At 41.2% G+C, this 21,329-nt stretch overlaps 3 protein-coding genes across 3 annotated transcripts; all 3 read right to left on the minus strand.

Annotated features, from left to right (window-relative positions):
* Window positions 1–779: 779 nt before the first annotated feature.
* LOC113033319 (beta-1,3-galactosyl-O-glycosyl-glycoprotein beta-1,6-N-acetylglucosaminyltransferase-like) lies at window positions 780–2,579 on the minus strand. The gene is made up of 4 exons (XM_026187005.1): window positions 2,275–2,579; window positions 2,073–2,166; window positions 1,390–1,794; window positions 780–1,265 (listed from the first exon to the last, which is right to left on the minus strand). The coding sequence occupies exons 1-4, from the start codon at window positions 2,577–2,579 to the stop codon at window positions 780–782; spliced, it is 1,290 nt and encodes a 429-aa protein (XP_026042790.1).
* A 7,981-nt stretch (window positions 2,580–10,560) lies between these two features.
* On the minus strand, window positions 10,561–13,727 carry LOC113034399 (uncharacterized). The gene is made up of 2 exons (XM_026188920.1): window positions 13,281–13,727; window positions 10,561–12,641 (listed from the first exon to the last, which is right to left on the minus strand). Exons 1-2 carry the CDS (start codon window positions 13,708–13,710, stop codon window positions 10,690–10,692), a joined length of 2,382 nt encoding a protein of 793 aa, XP_026044705.1. The 5' UTR covers window positions 13,711–13,727; the 3' UTR covers window positions 10,561–10,689.
* Window positions 13,728–14,274: 547 nt separating this feature from the next.
* Window positions 14,275–18,366, minus strand: LOC113033320 (uncharacterized). Its single transcript, XM_026187006.1, has 3 exons — window positions 18,202–18,366; window positions 15,152–17,978; window positions 14,275–14,494 (listed from the first exon to the last, which is right to left on the minus strand). Exons 2-3 carry the CDS (start codon window positions 17,338–17,340, stop codon window positions 14,275–14,277), a joined length of 2,409 nt encoding a protein of 802 aa, XP_026042791.1. The 5' UTR covers window positions 17,341–17,978; window positions 18,202–18,366.
* Window positions 18,367–21,329: the final 2,963 nt, after the last annotated feature.

The raw sequence follows: 21,329 nt of genomic DNA on the forward strand, positions 1-21,329 counted from the left end.
CATCAAAGTTGGATCAGCCTGTAGTGTGTTTTTCCACCTTAATTTTGAGTGTGACTCCAAATCCAGACCTACATGGGTTGTTTGCGGCCATTTTGTTGGACATTGAATCATTCTCCCAGACTGCTGTTTCCACAATCAATTTACCTGTAGGTTCTCTATCTATTTTCTATAGTACACAGCCAAACACTAAAGTTTTACATTTTCTACCCTTGGGTTATGAAATTATCACATGCCATGCTAGATTAGCAATGATAGTCTATGTAAATAGTAATGTACTTAATATAATTTTAAATAGCCATTTAATTACAAGCTTAAATTGCCGAAAAACTGATAGTAAATGATAAAATAGAATGAAAAAGAAGAAGAACTTTAAAAAAGAATAACCCCTACAGGCTTGGTGTGACCCATCTCCTAGATGTTATTTTACACTGTTTGACACAACTGCAATTTGATAAACACTTAAGAAATACAAATGATAACATGTGACATAATAATAATCATCATCATTGTCACAAATCAAAATGAAAAAAAGCTAACTAAATGGTTTCCCAGTTACAGGTGGGAGTTCAGTTGACTAAGCAAAGCACTATCACAAAACTTAAATCAAAAGGCGTGACAACACTGCTACATTTAGTAACTGTCGTACAAATTCAGACTCCACAACTTTTATAACACATCTAGGTCCACATGAAGTTATGATCCAACACTATCCAAGAATGTGTTTATACTTTTGGTTATCCATTTGAATTGTTTTTCATAGTGGATGATTAACTCTCCAACTAATCCAACTCAGTCAGTGCCTTGTGTCTCAGATATTTCTCTAAGCAATAGATAGCAATGGGATCTCTGTCTGCATCAAACTTATTGGCAAAAAGGTGATGCTGTTCAATCAACCACTGCAGGTCTCCAGCACCATACACACATATTGATCTGACATGATGGCCTTTACATTCTGGGTATACTGCTTGCAGAGAACCCTCTGACCCCTCGTGCCCCTGCCACTTCACCATCCGTGCAATTGCATTAATGTCTGTGATGTCAAATTTACGGTTGGGCCATGTTGAGCCTGGAACACCAGGCATTCGTTGTATTGTTGCCCACAGAAACTCATCAGGACTGTAGGTGTCTTTGGCCCACTCAATGAGGGCCTGTATTCGCTTGTCTTCCAACACACTGTGAATGTAACCTCGGTTGACCACAATGTAGGCATTTCCTGATAGTATAGGGAGATTGAAGGGAGTTGGATCCTTTGTTTTTCCTACTGGCTGGGACAATTAAAAAGTTAGTATGATCGTAAGTAAGTCTGAAACAATGTTTTTTTTACAATAGCAAAGTAAATTGATCAATGGCAACATGATACATTATGAAAAAAATATCCAAAAGAAGTACCTGCATTTTTCCATCAATTACTTGGTAAACATTCATCACCCTCTTCTTCTTTCCTTGAGGCATTTCTTCAGACTCCAAACTGTTACCTCCTTTCAGTGAATGCAAAGCTTGCACAATTTCCAAGTTAGTTTTTAGAGGGAAATCCTGACCACAGAGGTTGATAAAGTATTTCCAGTTTGTACTGGTGTTATAGAGATCAGCCATACAGTTAAGATCAGCCTGTACACGTGTCCATCCAGCGTAGACCACATCCACAGGCTGTCTGACCATGAACACATTTGGGAAACAGGAAGTAATGGCATTGATGGCAATAAAGACTGAGGCCGGTGCTTTTTTGTCCACATGGACGCAATAAATATTTTGAGGTGTGTAGATAGCTCGCAGTAGTCGCTCAAAGTTTTGCACCTAAAGATAAGAACAATTTAATTGGCTTCCTAAATGTTTTTGGTGAAAATGTTCAAATGAGCACTTTCATGGTTATTTAACAAACGGTCAAAACTAAAGTACCAATGTGAGATATCCATCATACCTAAAACAGTAATTTTGTGATAAGAAATTTCAAAAGATCAAGCTCACACCATGCTCCCTGTACTGTACACCATGCACTGTACATTTAATCAATTAGAACTTTACATATTTAGACCTACTGCTAAACGTTGCAGTAAATTATATAACATGCTTACCTTGTGATGTACAACCATAGAGTAAGCCAGAGGAAAGTCCTCTTCTTCCTTGCTTAATGGGAATGTTATGTATTTCCTGGTTATTTTGAATTTCCTATAAATTCACAGTTTTCAAGACGCAATGTTGGTTTTAAAGTCCATATCTGTAAATCGTGATTAAGAGTTCAGTAATTACTAAAACCTGTGATTTAAAACTACAAACCTGCAGTCTTTGGTTGCATTGATATAATACTCATCAGGGATCTGAATAATCTTCTGGAAGTTTTTGCTGATGGTCAGTAATTTGGCTTTCTGAAATTCTTCCTTCTCTCCCCGCAGGATTGCTGAGCAGTTGCAAACTTTCTCTGGGCTCTCATCATCATCGGTATACTGTAGCCACTGATACCTGAGAACGTAGGCAGCACTTTTGCCTGTTTTCAGTTGACTAAGTTGTGAAAGAATCCATAGCAGTCCCAGTACAGCAATGAAATGCAATAACCATAGCTGCCAGCCTCGTTTTGGAAACATTTTTTTTTTACAGTAATGGGAGAATCTCAAGTACAATAATATTAAAGTGTGTGAGAGCTGCTAAAAATGTTCTATATTTATTTTATGGTAACCTCTGGCACTATAAAATAGTAATGATTAATGTTTTATGATATGTAGACAATTTCCTTTCATGGAGTTATGCTGATCAGTGCATCTGTTACTGAACCTGGAACCAAGAGATGACATGAGGATAGTAGTGAAAAAACATGATATATGGAATATTTCAAAAAGAAATTTAAGTATAGGCCTGTGAAACTTCTTACGTCTAAAGTTCAGAACAAGAACCAACATAAAACTTTAAATTGAATAGTTTTAGGCAAAATAAAGCAAAAGCCGTTGTTTTTAAATAAACATTCTGATAGGTAAAAATCATGTAACTTCATTATACTACAGGCATACATTGCGTAATAACTGCTTTGCACAACCACTGTGTTTTGTAGTTTGTTTTGTACCTTTCCTAACTTAATCAAGAGAAAAAGAGATTATTTCCTACCTGGGATCTTTCATTGGCAGAGCAAATCCTTTTTTCTATTCTCATAGTTATCTATGGCATTCCTTTTAAGGTTTTTGATACATCAAATCTTCGGGGCACGTTTTATTCCTTGAGCTAAACTGGTTACGGAAGACCAAACTGAAGACATTCTGTAAGCCACAGCCTCCAAATACCTGCAGTGGGTGAGGCAAGTTCCTAGTCAGCTAGATGGAAAGAAGAAGAATCAGGAAATCAACATCAGATAACCCATTAGATAACAGATCATTGACATCAAGACAAGGAATCTCCTGACCATGCAAATCCAGCACCCTGAAACTGTATGCTAAGCGAAAAGAAAGGAGGCCAAGGATTAGCGAGAGTCAGAATCACTGTCCAGGATGAGACAACGAACATCCACGAGTACATCAGGAAGTTGGACACAATCGACCCACCTGGGTCCTCCTTCCTCACATCCCCATGGTTGGCCAGCGTCAACCGTGACAGAATGATCCAGCCAAACATGGGCCCAGCGGACTCTGAGGAGAGGCTCAGGAGGGAGGTAATGAACAAAGTTTACAGACTATGTGATTTGTGGTGGGAGAAGCCCGGGGAAGTCTTGCGTCACGTCTCGCCGTGGAGAGGCAGCTGCAGGAGACGTTTTTTAAATTTCCCTGGCTGGTTGACTGTCTCAACCCATGGTTGGGACTTCATGGACTTCCTGCTCTCAACCCTCCACCTCCACTCTCCGAATTAGGCTGCTCACCGGCCCAGTCGTCTACATGGAAACGACGTTCATGCCGCCAGCGCCTCTCACCACAGTCGGATCCCCAGACAGCTCTACTGCCGGCTGTGGTGAGTAATGGGGACACTTTTTCATTTCTCACACCATCTGTTTCTTTGTTTACAGTGGACGGTGATGCCGCAGACGCTTCTGTAAACCAGCCATTAGTGCAGCTGGCATCGCCTCAGTCTGAGGTCTCCACACCACTCTTTGCTCCACCACCTGCGGCTACGGCGCCACCCAGACCTGCTCAGCCTGAGCTGGAGGAGCTCAGCAAGCCGGAGGAGCTCGCGCCGCCCGAGCAGGACCTCAGCGAGCAGGAGGAGCCCGCCCCGCTCACGGAGGAGCTCAGTGAGCTGGAGGAGTCCGCGCTGCCTGAGCAGGAGCTCAGCGAGCCGGAGAGACCAGCATGGTCACCATGTCCACCACGTCCACCTCCAGACAAGAACCAACATAAAACTTTAAATTTAAAACATGATACAATAACCTGAAACACTGACTTCAAAGTAAAACAGGAAACTTAGGCAAACTTGTGGCCCACCTTTAAGCACCTGTAGTACAGTTTGTTGTCCTTCAAAAATGTTCATTTGTGGTCTAGTGACTTTTCTGAGAAGCTTGGGAGCTTTGACAACTTGTGTCTTTCATCTTTGCAGAACTTGTAGGCGACCTTTAACCTTGTGTCACCTTGGCTCTCAGAACTGAAGAACCTTCTTGGATGAGAGGTCTTAGGTTACCTGTTAAGAGGTGGTCAGGCTGAGTCCAGAGGTGCACACTCAGAGGTTCAGCTCTCTATTTCACTACAAGGTCCCTTCATTCTTTACATATCTGATATAAGATTTTTTAGTTTGTGTTATGTTTATTTGTAGCTTCATTTAAAGGAAGAAGAGCTTGTGAATTGGAACCAACACAGGAAGAGAGATTGAAGCCATATGTGTAGAGGAATGCGGTGACATACGACACTTCCTCCTGTTTTAACAGACAAACTAGCGCTCTCTCTCTCTCTCCTTTTATGGGAATGTCTGAATTTCTATACATACCAAGTTATCTCCTGTTTCAGCTGACAAGCGAACAGTCTCTCCTTTTATGGAAATGTTTTATATTCTGAACATGCCACTCCTACTTCCTTGAAAACTTGCTTAAGTATAAATAAAGAAAGCTCTGAAAGCCCTGGGCGGTCTTTCCTCTGTGTCACATCTGTCCTGCACACGTTGCTGCAGGATGGATCGGGCGATGAGGGGGGATCGTCCATGTATGCATGAAAAAGATATCTTGAGTTTGAGTTTCTTTGCCTTCTAATAATTTTCTCTTCACAATATCCATGTCGAGCAGAGTGTAAAAATGGCCTTTGGGCAAGCACACACACTTCTTAGCAGTGCAAAGCTATGAGCAAAAACAGCAATATATGAAAATCCAGGCAGCCAGCCTTTGTCTGCCCAACCAATCCTTAAATTGCACGGCATGGATAATTTGCATTGCTTTGGGGATTTTGGAAATGAGATAGCTAATCCAATAATTAATGCGTTAGCTATCCCAGGTAATCCAAAAAACGAATAATTTGTTCATATAATAGCTAATCCGTGAGCTAACAGGAAAAGGAAATGGATTTTCATGTAAGGAGTGGAATTTTTTTCTTAAGGAAGTACAGAACGTCTGTTGTTTAAAAGATTTAATTTGCTTCAGCAGTTGAAAGTACAAGTTAAAGCGCTGGACCGCGATGTGAAATCAGCAATCTGCTTCGCAAAAAGGATGCTTCTCAGAGTGGGTGATACATACTCCGACAAAAACAAGTGTTGTTATGACTTTCTATCTTTCTTCTGAGAAGTGATGTGACGGTCCTGGCGTCTCCCAGATCGTCTCCTCCAGGATAAAACACCTCCCTCACCTAGCCTTGATTATTAATATTATCTAGCAATTCTAAGCCTGCTATTTTCTACTTATTTTCCAAGTTCGGGACATTCTGTTTGGACTCCCTTGGCCCAGAAAATATCATCCTGATTTTAACCAGTTATGATATGTTAGCATGTTTACAAAACCTTCTGCACTTCTACATGTCAATCACGATAATTCAATTCAGTCGTAGTGCAAAATCAAAGTTTTTGACCCCTATTGCATGGAGTGCCAACTCTTTCATGAGCACATAGCAATGTGTATGCAAAAAATCATTTAAAAAACAGCTTTCTTTAATCATTTTATTCCTAACAAAGTCAAAAATAAATCTTTGATTTTTGAATGTACTTACTTATTTCTCTTTTTTTGTGTTTTAAAAAAGATTTATAGAATCAGTTTTTTAGTTTGGAATTCAAAAATGTTTGTGAAATTTTTATTGACACTTTCATTATTTTTTTGGGAAATTCATTTTTGATTATTTATTAATGGATTAATAATTCATTTTGAAATATTGATTTTTAAGTAGTGCTTTTATTTAAATTTAATTATCAGATAATAATTTACTTTAATAATGTTTGAATAAATAAATGAATTTAAATTGCGTATTTTATCTTTCAATTCATTATTTAAGCACACAATTCTGTATTTTGATGCGTGTGACTCTTGTGGTCCTCCATATCCAAGTGCTTGGTGCTATATACAGTAAATACATAAATAACATTTAACTGAGTAGAACAGAATATCTTTAAACTGTACACATTTCCTGTTTTTATTTATGCAAGCCACATGAGCAAAGAGTTCAGAAAACATTTGGTCAAGTTAATGTAATAAGGTAGGTTACGCTTTATGTTTGTGGCCATAGAGTTGCTGGAAATTGAATAATTTCCCCTGCCTGCTGTTTCCAAAATCAATTTCTCTGTAAAACTAAACTTTTGCATTTTTTACCTTTAGGTTATTAAATTATCACCATGTTAAGCTGGATTAGCAATGGTAGTCTGCTTATATATTAATGTAGTTCATTTAATTTCAAATAACCATTTAAATACAAGCTAAAAAGCAAGAAAACTAGAGTTAACGATCAAATGAAACAAAAGAGAAGAAGAACTTTAAAAAAATCTCAAAGGTTCGGTTTGACCTTGGTCCTAGATATTATTTAACATTGTTTGTCATAAGTTGATAAACACTTAATAAATATAAATGATAACATGAGACATAATAATAATGATCATGATAATATTAATATTCACCATCATCATCACAAATGAAAGTAAAAAAGGCTAACTAAATTTTTAATTTGGGATCACAAAATGTCAATGGTTTCCCAGTTACAAGTAGGAAGTCAGTCAACTTCATCTCACCAAAGAACCAGCATAACAGTTAAAAACAGTTGTGAAAATATTAAAATCTGGAATCTAAAACAGGAACCACCTTTTACTGGCTTTGAAATTGAAAGTAAAAGTGATTATCTCCTGTCTGGGATGTTTTGCGCTCTGGCATTTCTTTTAAGTTATCTGATGCATCAAACCTGCAGGACAATTTTTTGGTCCTTCAGTTAAACTGGTAAGCGATGGCATCTCTTTTAACAGACATATTTGTTTCGTACTTCAGAATTTGTAGTCATCACAAGAATGTGTTAACCCTTGTGTGGTGTTCGTATTTTTGTTACTCAGCCAGTGTTCATGGGTCTGGTGGACCCGCTAGAGTTTTGGCTTTCCAAATTAACACTATCAAACAATTTTATGTTAAATTACTCAACAGATGTTTACTTCATCCCAATTACAAGACATATGAACAGCAAACATGGTTAATTTTTTCCCTTTACCTTTGTTAGATCACATTTATGAATTAATGTGCTTCTCGTTTTTCTTTTATATAAAATGTTATAAATAAATCAGTTATAATCAAGTGGAGTGAGTGGAAAGACACAACACATTTACACATGAAAAAATAATTAATTGTTTAATTTTTCTTTTGAAAAAAACTGAACACGGGTCTCACAGACCCGAACACCATACAAGGGTTAAACAAATATATACCACAAAGATCTTATAGCAAACAGAAATGCATTTAACGTACTCAGGCAATTACAGTGCTATTTCCCCGCAGCCTTAACACCAAGAGTAAAACTTATCTAGCCGACATAGCAGGAATAAGTATACTGCACCTGACAGAAATAACATGCTCTTACTTTAAAAGATACGTTGCTCAATCACATGGTTCTTTTCTCCATGCCACTTCCTTCACACACACACACACACACACACACACACACACGTAATCCGCAGACTGGTGCAAGAAAAACCAGTAACGATTTCTCGTATGAATGCACAGAAAACCAGTTAACGACGACTCAACAGTGACAGCAATGATAATTATCTGTGTGTGTGTGTGTGTGTGTGTGTGTGTGTGTGTGTGCGTGCGTGAGCACAGTACATCAAAATGCAATGTAAATGTAGCAGCCCTTGGCATCAAGAACGACAGAAGAGTCTCTAACGGGTGCAGCCATTTATTTCCTCACCACACACGGCTCATTCTCTGGACGTTGAGCACCGTGAAAACTATAAAATAAGAAAAAATTGATACCCGTACAGTACCTTTTGAACTATAACAATGAGCAATAACAACAATGAGCTTAAGTTAATTCAGGCAAGTTCAAACAAGTAATTCTGAGATATACAGTCACAGATTAAATAAAACAAAAGGGGTTACTTCAAACAGCATCAAGGGATTACACAGTTCAGTTAAATAAAATATAACAACAGATCATCTCTCATCACATACCTCAGTCCGCTTGCCAAGGGTGCAAAACTCCGGTAAACACTTAAACACTTCGGCCCGTTTCTCATGGGGTGCTGCTAGCTTGCATGACACACATGTCTAGCTAAAAAATAGCACATGGATGTAAGTAACGTAAATACAGAATAAAAACGTTTTCAGATAGCTCACAATACAAACGCAGCAACATACCTTACATTAGAAACACACTTATCATACTTATCAAAGTATTATCGTAACTTACATGGACTTTGTACAACTTATTCCTGCCGCGACAGACTGCTCCATACACGTTACGGGGCATGCCTCTGAGCACATCTGTCCTTAGTGCGACTGCGCATACAGTTCCGACAACCCCCGCAAAGATGACTTATGGTACAGATCAGCGGTTCATTACACTCCCACCAATCATGCTATGATTTACAAACTAGCTAATCATACATGATTTGAACAACAACAAAATGAGACCACTTCAACCAATATACAGGTGTACAAACATCATAGAGCAGGTGCCACCAGGGGCCTGTTCTTCGTACCTCGCTAAGTAGGTTAGCCGGATTAGATTGTTGACGATTTCGCGTGATCCTGGATCAGTCGGTTCCCCGAAGCTCATCCGGGACTTGCTGTCATAGCAACAGAGCCGTAAGCGTAAACCTGCTCGGGAGCAGGTTCACTTTATGTAAACAGGATTAGATCGCGGCCACGCAGGTATGTCCGCTTCATTTATACGAAAGCAACAGCGATATTCCACCACTGTCAATGTAACTAAAGACAATGCAGCACCTGATCCATTTATTGATTTCACACAGATACATACAGGTCATTTCCTAAAAAAGGGAAATGTACTATTAACATTCTATTACATGTATGTGATTATTACAGATGTAATTCATATTTCAGAGTAGTAATTGTAAATTACTTCGTGTAATCAAGATGAGAGACCACGGCTATAAAAGCGAAGGTGGATTTGGGAAGTCTGTCGCAGCCATGTCCTGTCCGTATACGCGAGCAGCCCATTGCGGAAGGTGCAAGATTGATAAGGAGAGTCCTCAGAATTCAGCGTATATTGTGGGATAGACAGGATCCTTTAGCTCAGCGCGACAGTGTGCTCATAGAGAGATATCGATTTTCCCGTGAGGGTATTATTTACTTAACCAACTTGTTGACGAGGGGGTGCAGGACCACCACCTGTCTTTTTTTCCTCTGCCCTTTTCTTGGTTGCTGTTATGAACAAACTAACAGAGTATTACAGGCCAGTATTACCTTGCCAAGAGAAGCAAAGCAATCTAAGAGATAAATATTACCATTCTGTAGAATACTCCTGTATTCCACTTTTACTTGTTCCCATGTTCTTGTGGGTCTTGTTGTGGCTCTAATGTGAAAGGGGATATAATATAACATATTATAATATAATATAATGCCATATGATATTGGACAATATAGTGTCATATGATAGATCTACCCTACCGCCTACTGGTGTTGGCCAGAGGGGCCGATGGCGCGATATGGCAGCCTGGCTACAACCGTAGCTGCCTCCACCAGTGTGTGAATGTGGGAGTGAATGAATAGTGGTATCGTAAAGCGCTTTGGGTGCCTTGGAAAGCGCTATATAAATCCAATCCATTATTATTATTATTATTAAATTACCTACGAGTTTGATTTGTCAGCAACTTTCTGCCAGCCCTCTCTCCTTGCTTTTGCAGCCTTTGCAGTGTTCTCTTGCGTTTTAATTAAACTCTGAAACTCCTGAAATCCCTCACTCAAGAGTTCTTGCTCTGCTGCCGGAAAATACCGAGCACGCCCCTTCGACATTTTCGCCGACCAATCAGCGGGTTGCCGATCAATGTTTCTACTATCGATGCGTAGCCCCTTTTACGACGCCCAGTGATGTCACATTCCTGCGTCCAGCTGTAGTAATCGTCAACAGCAGGTGTGTTCGGGGAACCGGATTAGCGAGCTCACGGTTAGCGCGATGATTTGATCTTGGATGTGTCATTTGATCTTGGATGTAGTAAGCGACGTACGAAGAACGGGCCCCTGGACTGTTACATTGTTTATGTCAGTATGTCAGTTCCTCTCAGATAATAACATGGTTGTTATTACTCTCTTTCAACAAGAACCACCAGTTTTTGAATAGGCCGCTCGATGATGGGGGGCTTGAAAGCACGGTCCTGTTATTTGGTCTGACTTTGGACTCCTACTTGAACTTTGACCCGACGGACTAAACCATCATCGCCTTCGATAGTTTCAACGATACGCCCCAGTTGCCACTGACACCTTGGTAACATATCTTCCTTGATGATAACAATGTCATTCACTTTTAGATTACGGCGGGTTTTGTGCCACTTCTGTCTTGTGGAGACATTCATGAGGTATTCTCTTTTCCACCTACCCCAGAACTGCTCAGTTAAGTATTTTACTCTACGCCACTTCTTCGTTGCATACAAGTCTTCTCTCACAAATTTCCCAGGTGGTGGTAGAGCAACTTTGGACTTCATCAGTATAAGATGGTTCGGAGTAAGAGGTTCAGGTGCCTTTGGGTCACAGATACTGCCCACAGTCAAGGGGCGGCTATTTACAATAGCCATGGCCTCATAAAACAAAGTTCTAAGAGAGGCATCGTCTAGTCTTCCTGCACACTGAGCAGTAGTGGCATTTAGCACATTACGAATGGTCCTAATTTGGCGTTCCCAGATGCCACCAGCATGACTTGCAGAAGGAGCATTGAAAACAAACTCACACTGTTTGTCTGCCAGGAAAGCCTCCAGTGCCTGCATGTCACATTGTTTGAGAGCCTCTCTGAACTCATTTCTGGCTCCTACAAAGTTTGTGCCTTGGTCACAGCGGAGTTGGCAAACAGCTCCTCTGAGGCTGATGAAGCATCTAAGGGCATTGATGAATGCATCTGTTGATAGGTCTTCTAGCATCTCGATATGAACAGCACGTGAAGACAGGCATGTAAAGATAAGCCCATACCTTTTGTACTCCTTACGGCCCCGCTTGATGGAAAATGGACCAAAGCAATCCATACCAGAGTACGAGAAAGGAGCGGAGGCTTCAGTCCTTTCTTTCGGGAGCTCTGCCATGCGTTGCTCCTCGGTGGGGCGCCAAAGTTTTCGACATTGCACACATTTATGTATTAACTTGGCAACTGCTTTGCTTCCCCCAAGCACCCAAAACCCATTTGCTCTGAGTTCTGCTAGGGTTTGACTGCGACCCTGATGACAGATGGTGGCATGGTAATGAGACAGTATTAGTCTTGTAATGTGACTTTCCTTTGGAAGGATAACCGGGTGTTTTAGTTCTCGACTGAGCGTTGCCTTTGTCAGTCTTCCACCGACACGAAGAAGTCCTTCATCTAAGATGGGATCAAGACAACTTAGGGGGCTAGAGCATGGAAGAGAGTTGCCCTTCTGAAGTGTCTTTATGTCTTGCAAAAAGGCTTGTCGCTGAACCAGACTGATTACTAGCTCACAAGCTTTTCTCCTTTCCTCTACCGTCACAATGCTGCTGACACAATCTGACTTCATGCCTAGTCTCTTAATTCTTGCAACTACTCTGATGAGCGTTGTCCAGCTGGAAAAGCGGCTTAGACGGTTCAGAATGTCATTTTGCTCATTGGCATGGGTGGCAAAGGTTTTCACCGATTTAACTTCAGGGTCACAGACTAGCAAATCTGGTGAAAAATGTAGTGTTGGGTGTATCTCAGGTTTCCATAGAAATTTAGGACCCGATAACCAGTTCGTTGACAGAATGTCCCCTGCACATAGACCTCTCGAAGCGTGGTCAGCTGGGTTTTCTGCCGTATCCACATAGTGCCACTGAGCAGGGTCTGTGGTTTCTCGGATTAGCTGAACACGATTTGCGACAAACACATGGAATCGCCGTGCCTCATTGCTGATGTAGGCCAATACAACTTGGGAATCAGTCCAAAAGAATTCCTCGTCAATCTGCATGCCGAGCTCTGTTTTTAACATGACGCTTAGCCTTGCAGAGATTACTGCAGCCGAAAGCTCCAGCCTTGGGATGCTCATGAGCTTTGTTGGTGCAACTCTTGCTTTGGCTAACACAAGGCTACAGTGTACTTCATCCTTTCCATTCTTGTATCTGAGGTAGGAACATGCACCATAATAGAGGTCTGCATTCCCGCGGCTGTCCCGCGGGAGCCGCGGGACCCGACCAGATTTCTTGCGGCGCGGGAATAAATTTCCAAATAAAATGCGGTAGCGGTCGGTAACTCTGGTGTAATTTGAACGGGAGCGGGCGGTCTGAAAATATAGCGTGCCCGACATTTTTTCGGAACAGCATATCTGTGATTTCCTCATTCTAATTGAGCACTGGTACAGCCAGTGCTCACGCCTGTTACACGCACTGAGCGCATGGATCAGTGCTTTTTGCAGTAGGCCACAATGCTGTATTCGTTTTTATTTATTTTATTTTTGCAACACGTTTTCCATGTTAAAAGATAAATGTTGCATGTTGACAGATAAATGCATCTTGTTTAAGAAAAATAAATACAATCATTGCACAACCTGCAGTTTTATCTGTTATCTCTATTTTTTGGTGGTACCCCATTTAAATGTGAGATTTTGGAAACCAGATCTAAATTTAGCGGGAACGGTCGGGTCGGGTAGAAAATTATTCTAAGCGGGCAGCGGGTGAACAAAGACTGAATATACAGCGGGAGCGGTCGGGTGCGGTACAAAACCTTGCGGGAGCGGGCGGGAGCGGGACTAAAAAAACATTCCCGCGCAGACCTCTACACCATAACCTATGTTACTGGCATCTGAAAAGTGATGCAGTTCCACCCTCACTATGTTGCCAAAGTCTGGAGGATGGTAGCATCTGGGTATCGCTATTTCCTTTAGCCTGTGTAGATCCCTTTTCCATTGCTCCCACCGTGCATGTAGGCTATCGGGAAGCTGATCATCCCAACCTATGCCCATGCGACACAGCTCCTGGAGAATACATTTACCACTCAGGATAAAGGGAGCTACAAGACCAAGAGGGTCGTAGAGGGAGGAGACAGCGGACAGGATACCACGACGAGTTGAGGGTTGGTCCCTTTTGTCAATGTTGAAGCTGAAGGTGTCACTTTCTATTGACCACTGAATGCCAAGTACGTGACCCTCCGCTGTTGAATCCAGGCTAAGGTTGAGAGGTCCAGTGGTTACTGCCCTTTCTGAACACCACATAGCGCCTCCACCTTGTTCGAGTTAAATTTGTGCAAGTGTAAACCTCCAGTCTTACACAGCTGCTGTGCATTGATAATCAGGTCTGTAGCTTCTGTGACTGATGGGACGCTAGTCAGTCCATCATCAACGTAAAAGTTCTTTTCAATGAAAGCAGCAGCCGAAGGATAATCGGCTTCGCATTGCTGTGCAAGATATTTAAGGCCGAAATTGGCACACCCTGGAGAGGAACCAGCACCGAAAAGGTGCATCGCCATTCTATACTCTTGGGGTTCTGTTTCCAGCTGACCGCCCTTCCACCATAGGAACCTCAGGTAGTTCCGCATGTTGGGTGGAACATAGAACTGATGGAACATTTTTTCAATGTCGCAGGTGATGGCTACTGCTTCCCTCCTAAAGCGGCAGAGAACTCCTACTAGAGAGTTTATCAGATCAGGGCCGGTCAATAAGGTGTCATTCAGAGAGATGCCCAGAAACTTGGCTGAACAGTCGAAGACCACCCTAAGTTTATCTGGTTTCCTAGGATGGTACACCCCATGATGTGGGATGTACCAAATTGTCTCTCCCTCATGTGCTGGGGGGGGCTGGTTCTGCAACACCTTTGCTGATGGTTTCCTCCATGAATGCTGTGTAATGGTCATGGTACTGCCTATTGGACCTTAACTTCCTCTTGAGGTGTTGCAAACGAGCTTCAGCCAGTCGCTTGTTGTTTGGCAGCATGGGTGGAGAGCTGCCCTTGAAAGGAAGTGGCATCTCATAGTGTCCATCCTTCCTTTTTGTGATTGTGCTGCCGAGGAGTTTTACAAAATGAACATCATCTTGAGAAACATATTTATCTTGATAGTTTCTTTTGCTGAAATCCATTTCTAGGACCTTTAACACATCATTGACCGGAGGCAATGGCATTTCCTTTACTGCCACTCTGTGTACAAAGCTTTGATGTTCCTTTCTATCAAGATATGGATTTGCTGATTCTATGATGCTCCAGCCAAGCACGGTTCTTTGAGCAAATGGATGGTTTTCTGACCCTACAATGACTTCTAGAGGGGCCAGTGCTGATGGGCAATCATAGCCAATCAGCAATCCCACTTCACAGTCTTGAAGTGGCTGCAGCTTGTTTGCCAGTTGCCTCAGATGCGGCCACTGAAGTGCGGTGTCCTTTGTAGGAATGTGAGACTTATCGACTGGGATGAAATCCCTTGTGTATGCCTGGCGTAGCTCCCTTGTGTATGCCTGGCGGGGGGGGGGGGGGGAGATGTGTGTATTCACATCATTTATGTTAATGAGAGTGTGGGGAGTGAGTTGGAGGGTGGGGTGGGCTGCTTTTAACTATGTAAAGCACTTTGTGCTACATTTTTTGTATGAAAAGTGCTTTATAAATAAAGATTGATTGATTGATTGATTGATTGAATCATGCGACTCACTATGGAGCCCACGAACTTGCAATCCACAATCCACTTTGCTAGCTATGACTGTGTCTACTGCTGTCATTGTACTGAGCCTTAATTGCACTGGCTGAGTCTTCACATTTAGTGCAGAGACCAGATCTCCCAAGATGAAAGTTGAATCGCTCTGTGTGTCGAGCAGAGCATATGTGAGAATCTCACTGTGGGGGTCTTCTGCCAATGACACAAAAACTGGAACAATGCTAGACGTAGCTGAGGAGTATCTTGTCAATGTGTGTGACATGACATTGCGGACTTCCTTTGTCTCATTTCCTGCAGATGGTGAATCACTGTTTAACATTTCACTGGCTCCCTCAATTCTCTCTATGTGCAAGCAAGTTGGATGATTTCGACCACATATAGTGCATGTGTGCCTTCTTTTGCATTCTTTACTAGTGTGACCCTTTCTTAAACAGCCGAAGCAAAGACGGTTTTCACGAATGAAAGCTCTCTTTTCATCAGGAAGCCTTGTGGCAAAGGTTGGGCACTTGGCGACACCGTGCGTTTCATCGTTGCAGACGAAGCATGGTGGTCTTGGCTTTGAAATTAAGGTCCCTGGTTTACCTGCAGAGTGCTTAGCTTGAGCATTGGTGCTGAGTGCCTTGGTTCTCTTAGGAAGCCTTTCATCTGTTACTTTAGTGGTTAATAAAAAGGGAGAAGCAATGGGGTTGCAGGCTATTCTAGCTTCCCTTTGTAGAAATCTGGTGAAATGAGCAAATGGTGGATACTCTTGACATCTGTCTAGTTCATCCACAACAACGCGACCCCATCTGCGTACCAGCCATTCGGGCAGTTTTTTGAGAAGTTTATGATTTTCTTCACCATCATTTAGAATTGCCAGCCCTTTAACATGAGGGATGGCCTCGGCACAACTTTGAAGGAAATCTGAAAACTCTCTGAGGGCTACTGGGTCATTGGGAGCTATTTTTGGCCATTTCATCAGTTTATCCCTGAAAGCCTTTTGGACGACAAATGAACTTCCATACCTCTCCTGAAGAATCTCCCAGGCACCCTGATATGCATCTTCTGAGTTTCGATAGAAGAATCCTTCGACCGCCTTCCGTGCCTCACCAGCAAGATAACTTTTCAAGTACAACATTTTTTCACCTGCAGGGAGGGGTTTGTGGCCAATCAATGCCATAAAGGATATCTTCCAGTCTATAAACTTTAAAGGGTTACCAGTGAACACTGTGGGTTCAGGTGCAGGCAGACGGTTGGAGACGAACAAGCTTGCAAGCTCCTGTGTTAAGCTGACCTCCTGTTGATTTTGCAAAATCTCAGGTGGTGCACACTGAGGTCGAAATGATTCAGCCTGTGGATTCAATGGATTCTGAGATTCAATGATTTGGCTATCAAGTTGTAATTTGTCATCTGCTTCATACTTAAGGCTTTCCAATCCATCGTAGTTGTTGTAAGCTCTCACTCTGGCTGCTGCTACTTTTACCTCATTTTCTGCCTGTAGCTGTTGCAGTTTAGTTCTCTCTTCCTCTAGCTTTGCTGTCATTTCTGCAATCATTTGTGCTTCCTTGATTTTCCACTCATGCTCTAAGCTACTCAACTTGGCTTGCTGTTCATGTATTCGTTGCATTGCCTTCGCCTGTTCTAGTTTAGCTGCAAGGTCAGCTTCGGCATCCACACGTTTGCTAGAAGTCGTAGAGGTGGCTCCAGAGTATGAATCTGAGCCCTTTGAATGCTCTGAAATAACTGTTTCTGTTTCAGTTTTCCCAAAAACAGATCCATACTCCTCCTTACTTAATATCATCCTTACACGCTCCTTCTCGAGCCTGTCATTAAAAGTCTTATCTATATCTTCTAGTCGTTTACCAATGAGATCACAAATTTCTGTTGTTAGGGCAACACACGCATCCATTTTCTTGACAACATCTGGAGTAGAAGTATGATTACGTCGGATAGGCTCATACAGTTCATGCATTAATGCTTCTTTAGCCTTAATGTCCGTTTGTGTTCTAACAAGGTCTTCGTTTGAGCAGAAACCTTTCAGCTTTGTTCTAACTCCTCTTGCTAACTCCTTCCAGGACTCATATGCCTTGCTAAATGACCTTTCATTTTTCTTGGCTTCCTGTTCATGCATCTCCTGCCCCTTTTCTGTTAGTCTTCGCTCTCTGGAGCTGGACCTGGCCTCTTGTGCCTCTGTAGATTTGTCTATTTCTTCAACAGGGGACAACATTATTATTAATTTTATTTTTGGGTTGTTGCACCTGCCCTTTTAAGTGTATATATCTGAACTCAAATGGGTTGAGTGGTGGTTTCAAACTTATTAACACTCAACTTAGATATTTACACCTTTAACCTCACAGACTGGCAACAAAACCCAAATAATACTGATGATGCCCTCAAATCAGACAATTTGCCACTTAAGTTTTTGCAGAAGTACAACTGATAGCATAAGCCCAGATTCAGTCTTAGACATTCTGATGCAAGAAATGTGGGATATTCAGCATCACAACTTTACATGCTACTGTGTTAAATACAGAAGAGGTCTGTCTTTCTTGCATTACTTTAGACTGCCATGTTGAAGATCATTTGCTCACACAGCTTACAAGATGAAGGTGTGCATGACATTGTATTTATAATGTCCTTATTTTGACTCCTTTATTGATCCAGCAGTCTCTGGATGATGCGATACACTCCTTTACTCACAGTTCGACGAAAGAACAAGATGAGTGTAGATGGCTGCAAGGCAGCGATGAGTTTTCACTGTAGCAGCCCTTGGCATCAAGAACGACAGAAGAGTCTCTAACGGGTGCAGCCATTTATTTCCTCACCACACACGGCTCATTCTCTGGACGTTGAGCACCGTGAAAACTATAAAATAAGAAAAAATTGATACCCGTACAGTACCTTTTGAACTATAACAATGAGCAATAACAACAATGAGCTTAAGTTAATTCAGGCAAGTTCAAACAAGTAATTCTGAGATATACAGTCACAGATTAAATAAAACAAAAGGGGTTACTTCAAACAGCATCAAGGGATTACACAGTTCAGTTAAATAAAATATAACAACAGATCATCTCTCATCACATACCTCAGTCCGCTTGCCAAGGGTGCAAAACTCCGGTAAACACTTAAACACTTCGGCCCGTTTCTCATGGGGTGCTGCTAGCTTGCATGACACACATGTCTAGCTAAAAAATAGCACATGGATGTAAGTAACGTAAATACAGAATAAAAACGTTTTCAGATAGCTCACAATACAAACACAGCAACATACCTTACATTAGAAACACACTTATCATACTTATCAAAGTATTATCGTAACTTAAATGGACTTTGTACAACTTATTCCTGCCGCGACAGACTGCTCTATACACGTTACGGGGCATGCCTCTGAGCACATCTGTCCTTAGTGCGACTGCGCATACAGTTCCGACCAGTGGCGTGTCTAGAAAATTTTTGTTGGGGGGGCCAGGTAGGGGCACAGATTTGGAGAAGGATGGCAGATTTAATTGGCAGATAATGTTTAAAAAAAAAAAAAATTCTACCAACCATTAACCATAATTCAATAATCCTATAAACCTAATAACCAAATGCACTTTTAACTCTTATTAGAATGAGATTTTAACCACTACGGTGCAAAGTTTTTAGATACTGCGTTGTCAGTGTTTACTCAGCATTCAAGGACAGCAATATTTGCATAGCATTTTTACTGACATGTAGTGCACATATGTTTTGGGCAAAAACATTTTTGAATATTAAAATACGAACATTTGTAACAAACAATTGACAAATTAGCCAATGCCAATGCAAAACTTTCTCTGCCTGTTAAAAAAAGAAGATAATCTTCTCACAAACTGGTGTTTGATTTTGAAACAGGAAAAAAGTGGGGAAACAACTGGAAAGACTAATATTTGAATAAAACCTGAAAGCAAGTAAATACTTTCTATGCTGCCTTATGGTAAACTTTGGTAATATTGATAAAGAACAGCACTGGCTGATGATGAAATACATTCAGCTGGCATGGTGACACTGCCAGTATAACCTGCAGGGCTGGACTGGGACAGAAAATCGGGCATTTTGACTACAGACCGACCCACCAGGTATTAAAGCCATAAAGCCTTTGAATGAAAACAAACGCTGTGGTGACAGTGATGTACAGTCTTGTTGGTATATGTATGATTTCTATACATTTTACGTCAGATAAAAACTTTGGTTGTAAGATTTAGATAATTATTTAATAAAAGCTAGATATTTTAAATGAGAATAAGAAAGAAAAGTATTTCTTTGTGCCCCCCTCTCCCTGTTAATGCCCTACCTGGCCCCCTGGCAACACTTTGCTAGACCCGCCCCTGCACAGTTACCAGCTGTCAGCTACATAAAAAAGGATCCTGGTGTTATTTGTCTCTCAGAAACAGTTCATAACTTCAACTCATTCATGTCACCTAAAAGGTAAACCTGTTTCTCCATCACCTGTTCAGCTCTGATGATTCAGTAAGGACATCTCCTGGTTTCATGTTTCCCTCTCACCACATATCTAAACAGACATCATGACCAGCAGCTTTACAGCTGTGGCTCCAGCAAACATCAGCTGATACTAGAAATTAATATTAAATACATTCTAACAACAGCTGATCAAGCTTAAACGTGCTGCTGTTGTTTAGCGCGACATCCGCTGGTTTCCTCTTTCTGGCGCAAAGTGGGCGATAAATAAACAAGAGAGAAAAGCTGATCAGCTGATCATTGATCAGTTTCATGATTGAAGTAGCAACAGGAGAGGGAGGGGGAGAGAATGAGAGAAGAAGCAGCTGTGCCGCATAACGACAGAATAAATCCAGCTTTGTGTCTTTTTCCATCCTAGCTGAAGTTCGGGACAAACTGCGTCTCTTCTCAGCTCAATACGAAACGTGTAATATTTTCTCTGAATGAGGGACCATTCCATTTTTTTAAGGAGCCGTTGGCAACTCTACTAACTAACCTTATGAATAAAATAAAGTTCACTATCAGTAACATCATAGCACCCACCCACCTAAAAACTCCATCAAGCTGGCTAGAACGCAGTATGAGTTATTGCAACTGACGGTAAAAAGTCAGCACAACTAAAATAAACTCCACCTAAACTTGGTTTATATCTGACCCAGAGAGACTGCAGGTCATAACTTCTTACCTGAAGTTCAGTTCACCTGACACTCGGACTGGTGGCTGCTTCGGGTCTCTCCTCCTGCCTCCCCTTCCCTCATCCACCTGCTGGCCTCTGTGGAAGCCCCGCCATAGCCACCACCAAACAACGGAGTTATTTCTACACATCGACCTGCATCTGGCCAATCCACCACCTCTCATTGTTCATGCCGTTACAAAAAAAATAAAAAATAAGTCAAATAAGCCCGATGGCCAGTCCAGCGATGTTAACCTGCAACCAAATCTGCAGCTCCATACATTTAAAAAAAAAATAAATTCTACCAACCATTAACCATAATTCAATAATCCTATAAACCTAATAACCAAATGCACTTTTAACTCTTATTAGAATGAGATTTTAACCACTACGGTGCAAAGTTTTTAGATACTGTGTTGATAAAGTACAAGAGATACAATCAGTGCTTTGTCAGTGTTTACTCAGCATTCAAGGACAGCAATATTTGCATAGCATTTTTACTGACATGTAGTGCACATATGTTTTGGGCAAAAACATTTTTGAATATTAAAATACGAACATTTGTAACAAACAATTGACAAATTAGCCAATGTCAATGCAAAACTTTCTCTGCCTGTTAAAAAAAGAAGATAATCTTCTCACAAACTGGTGTTTGATTTTGAAACAGGAAAAAAGTGGAGAAACAACTGAAAAGACTAACATTTGAATAAAACCTGAAAGCAAGTAAATACTTTCTATGCTGCCTTATGGTAAACTTTGGTAATATTGATAAAGAACAGCACTGGCTGATGATGAAATACATTCAGCTGGCATGGTGACACTGCCAGTATAACCTGCAGGGCTGGACTGGGACAGAAAATCGGGCATTTTGACTACAGACCGGCCCACCAGGTATTAAAGCCATAAAGCCTTTGAATGAAAACAAACGCTGTGGTGACAGTGATGTACAGTCTTGTTGGTATATGTATGATTTCTATACATTTTACGTCAGATAAAAACTTTGGTTGTAAGATTTAGATAATTATTTAATAAAAGCTAGATATTTTAAATGAGAATAAGAAAGA

Source organism: Astatotilapia calliptera, chromosome 12 (assembly GCF_900246225.1).
Source record: "Astatotilapia calliptera chromosome 12, fAstCal1.2, whole genome shotgun sequence".
In the NCBI taxonomy this organism is placed as follows: domain Eukaryota; kingdom Metazoa; phylum Chordata; class Actinopteri; order Cichliformes; family Cichlidae; genus Astatotilapia; species Astatotilapia calliptera.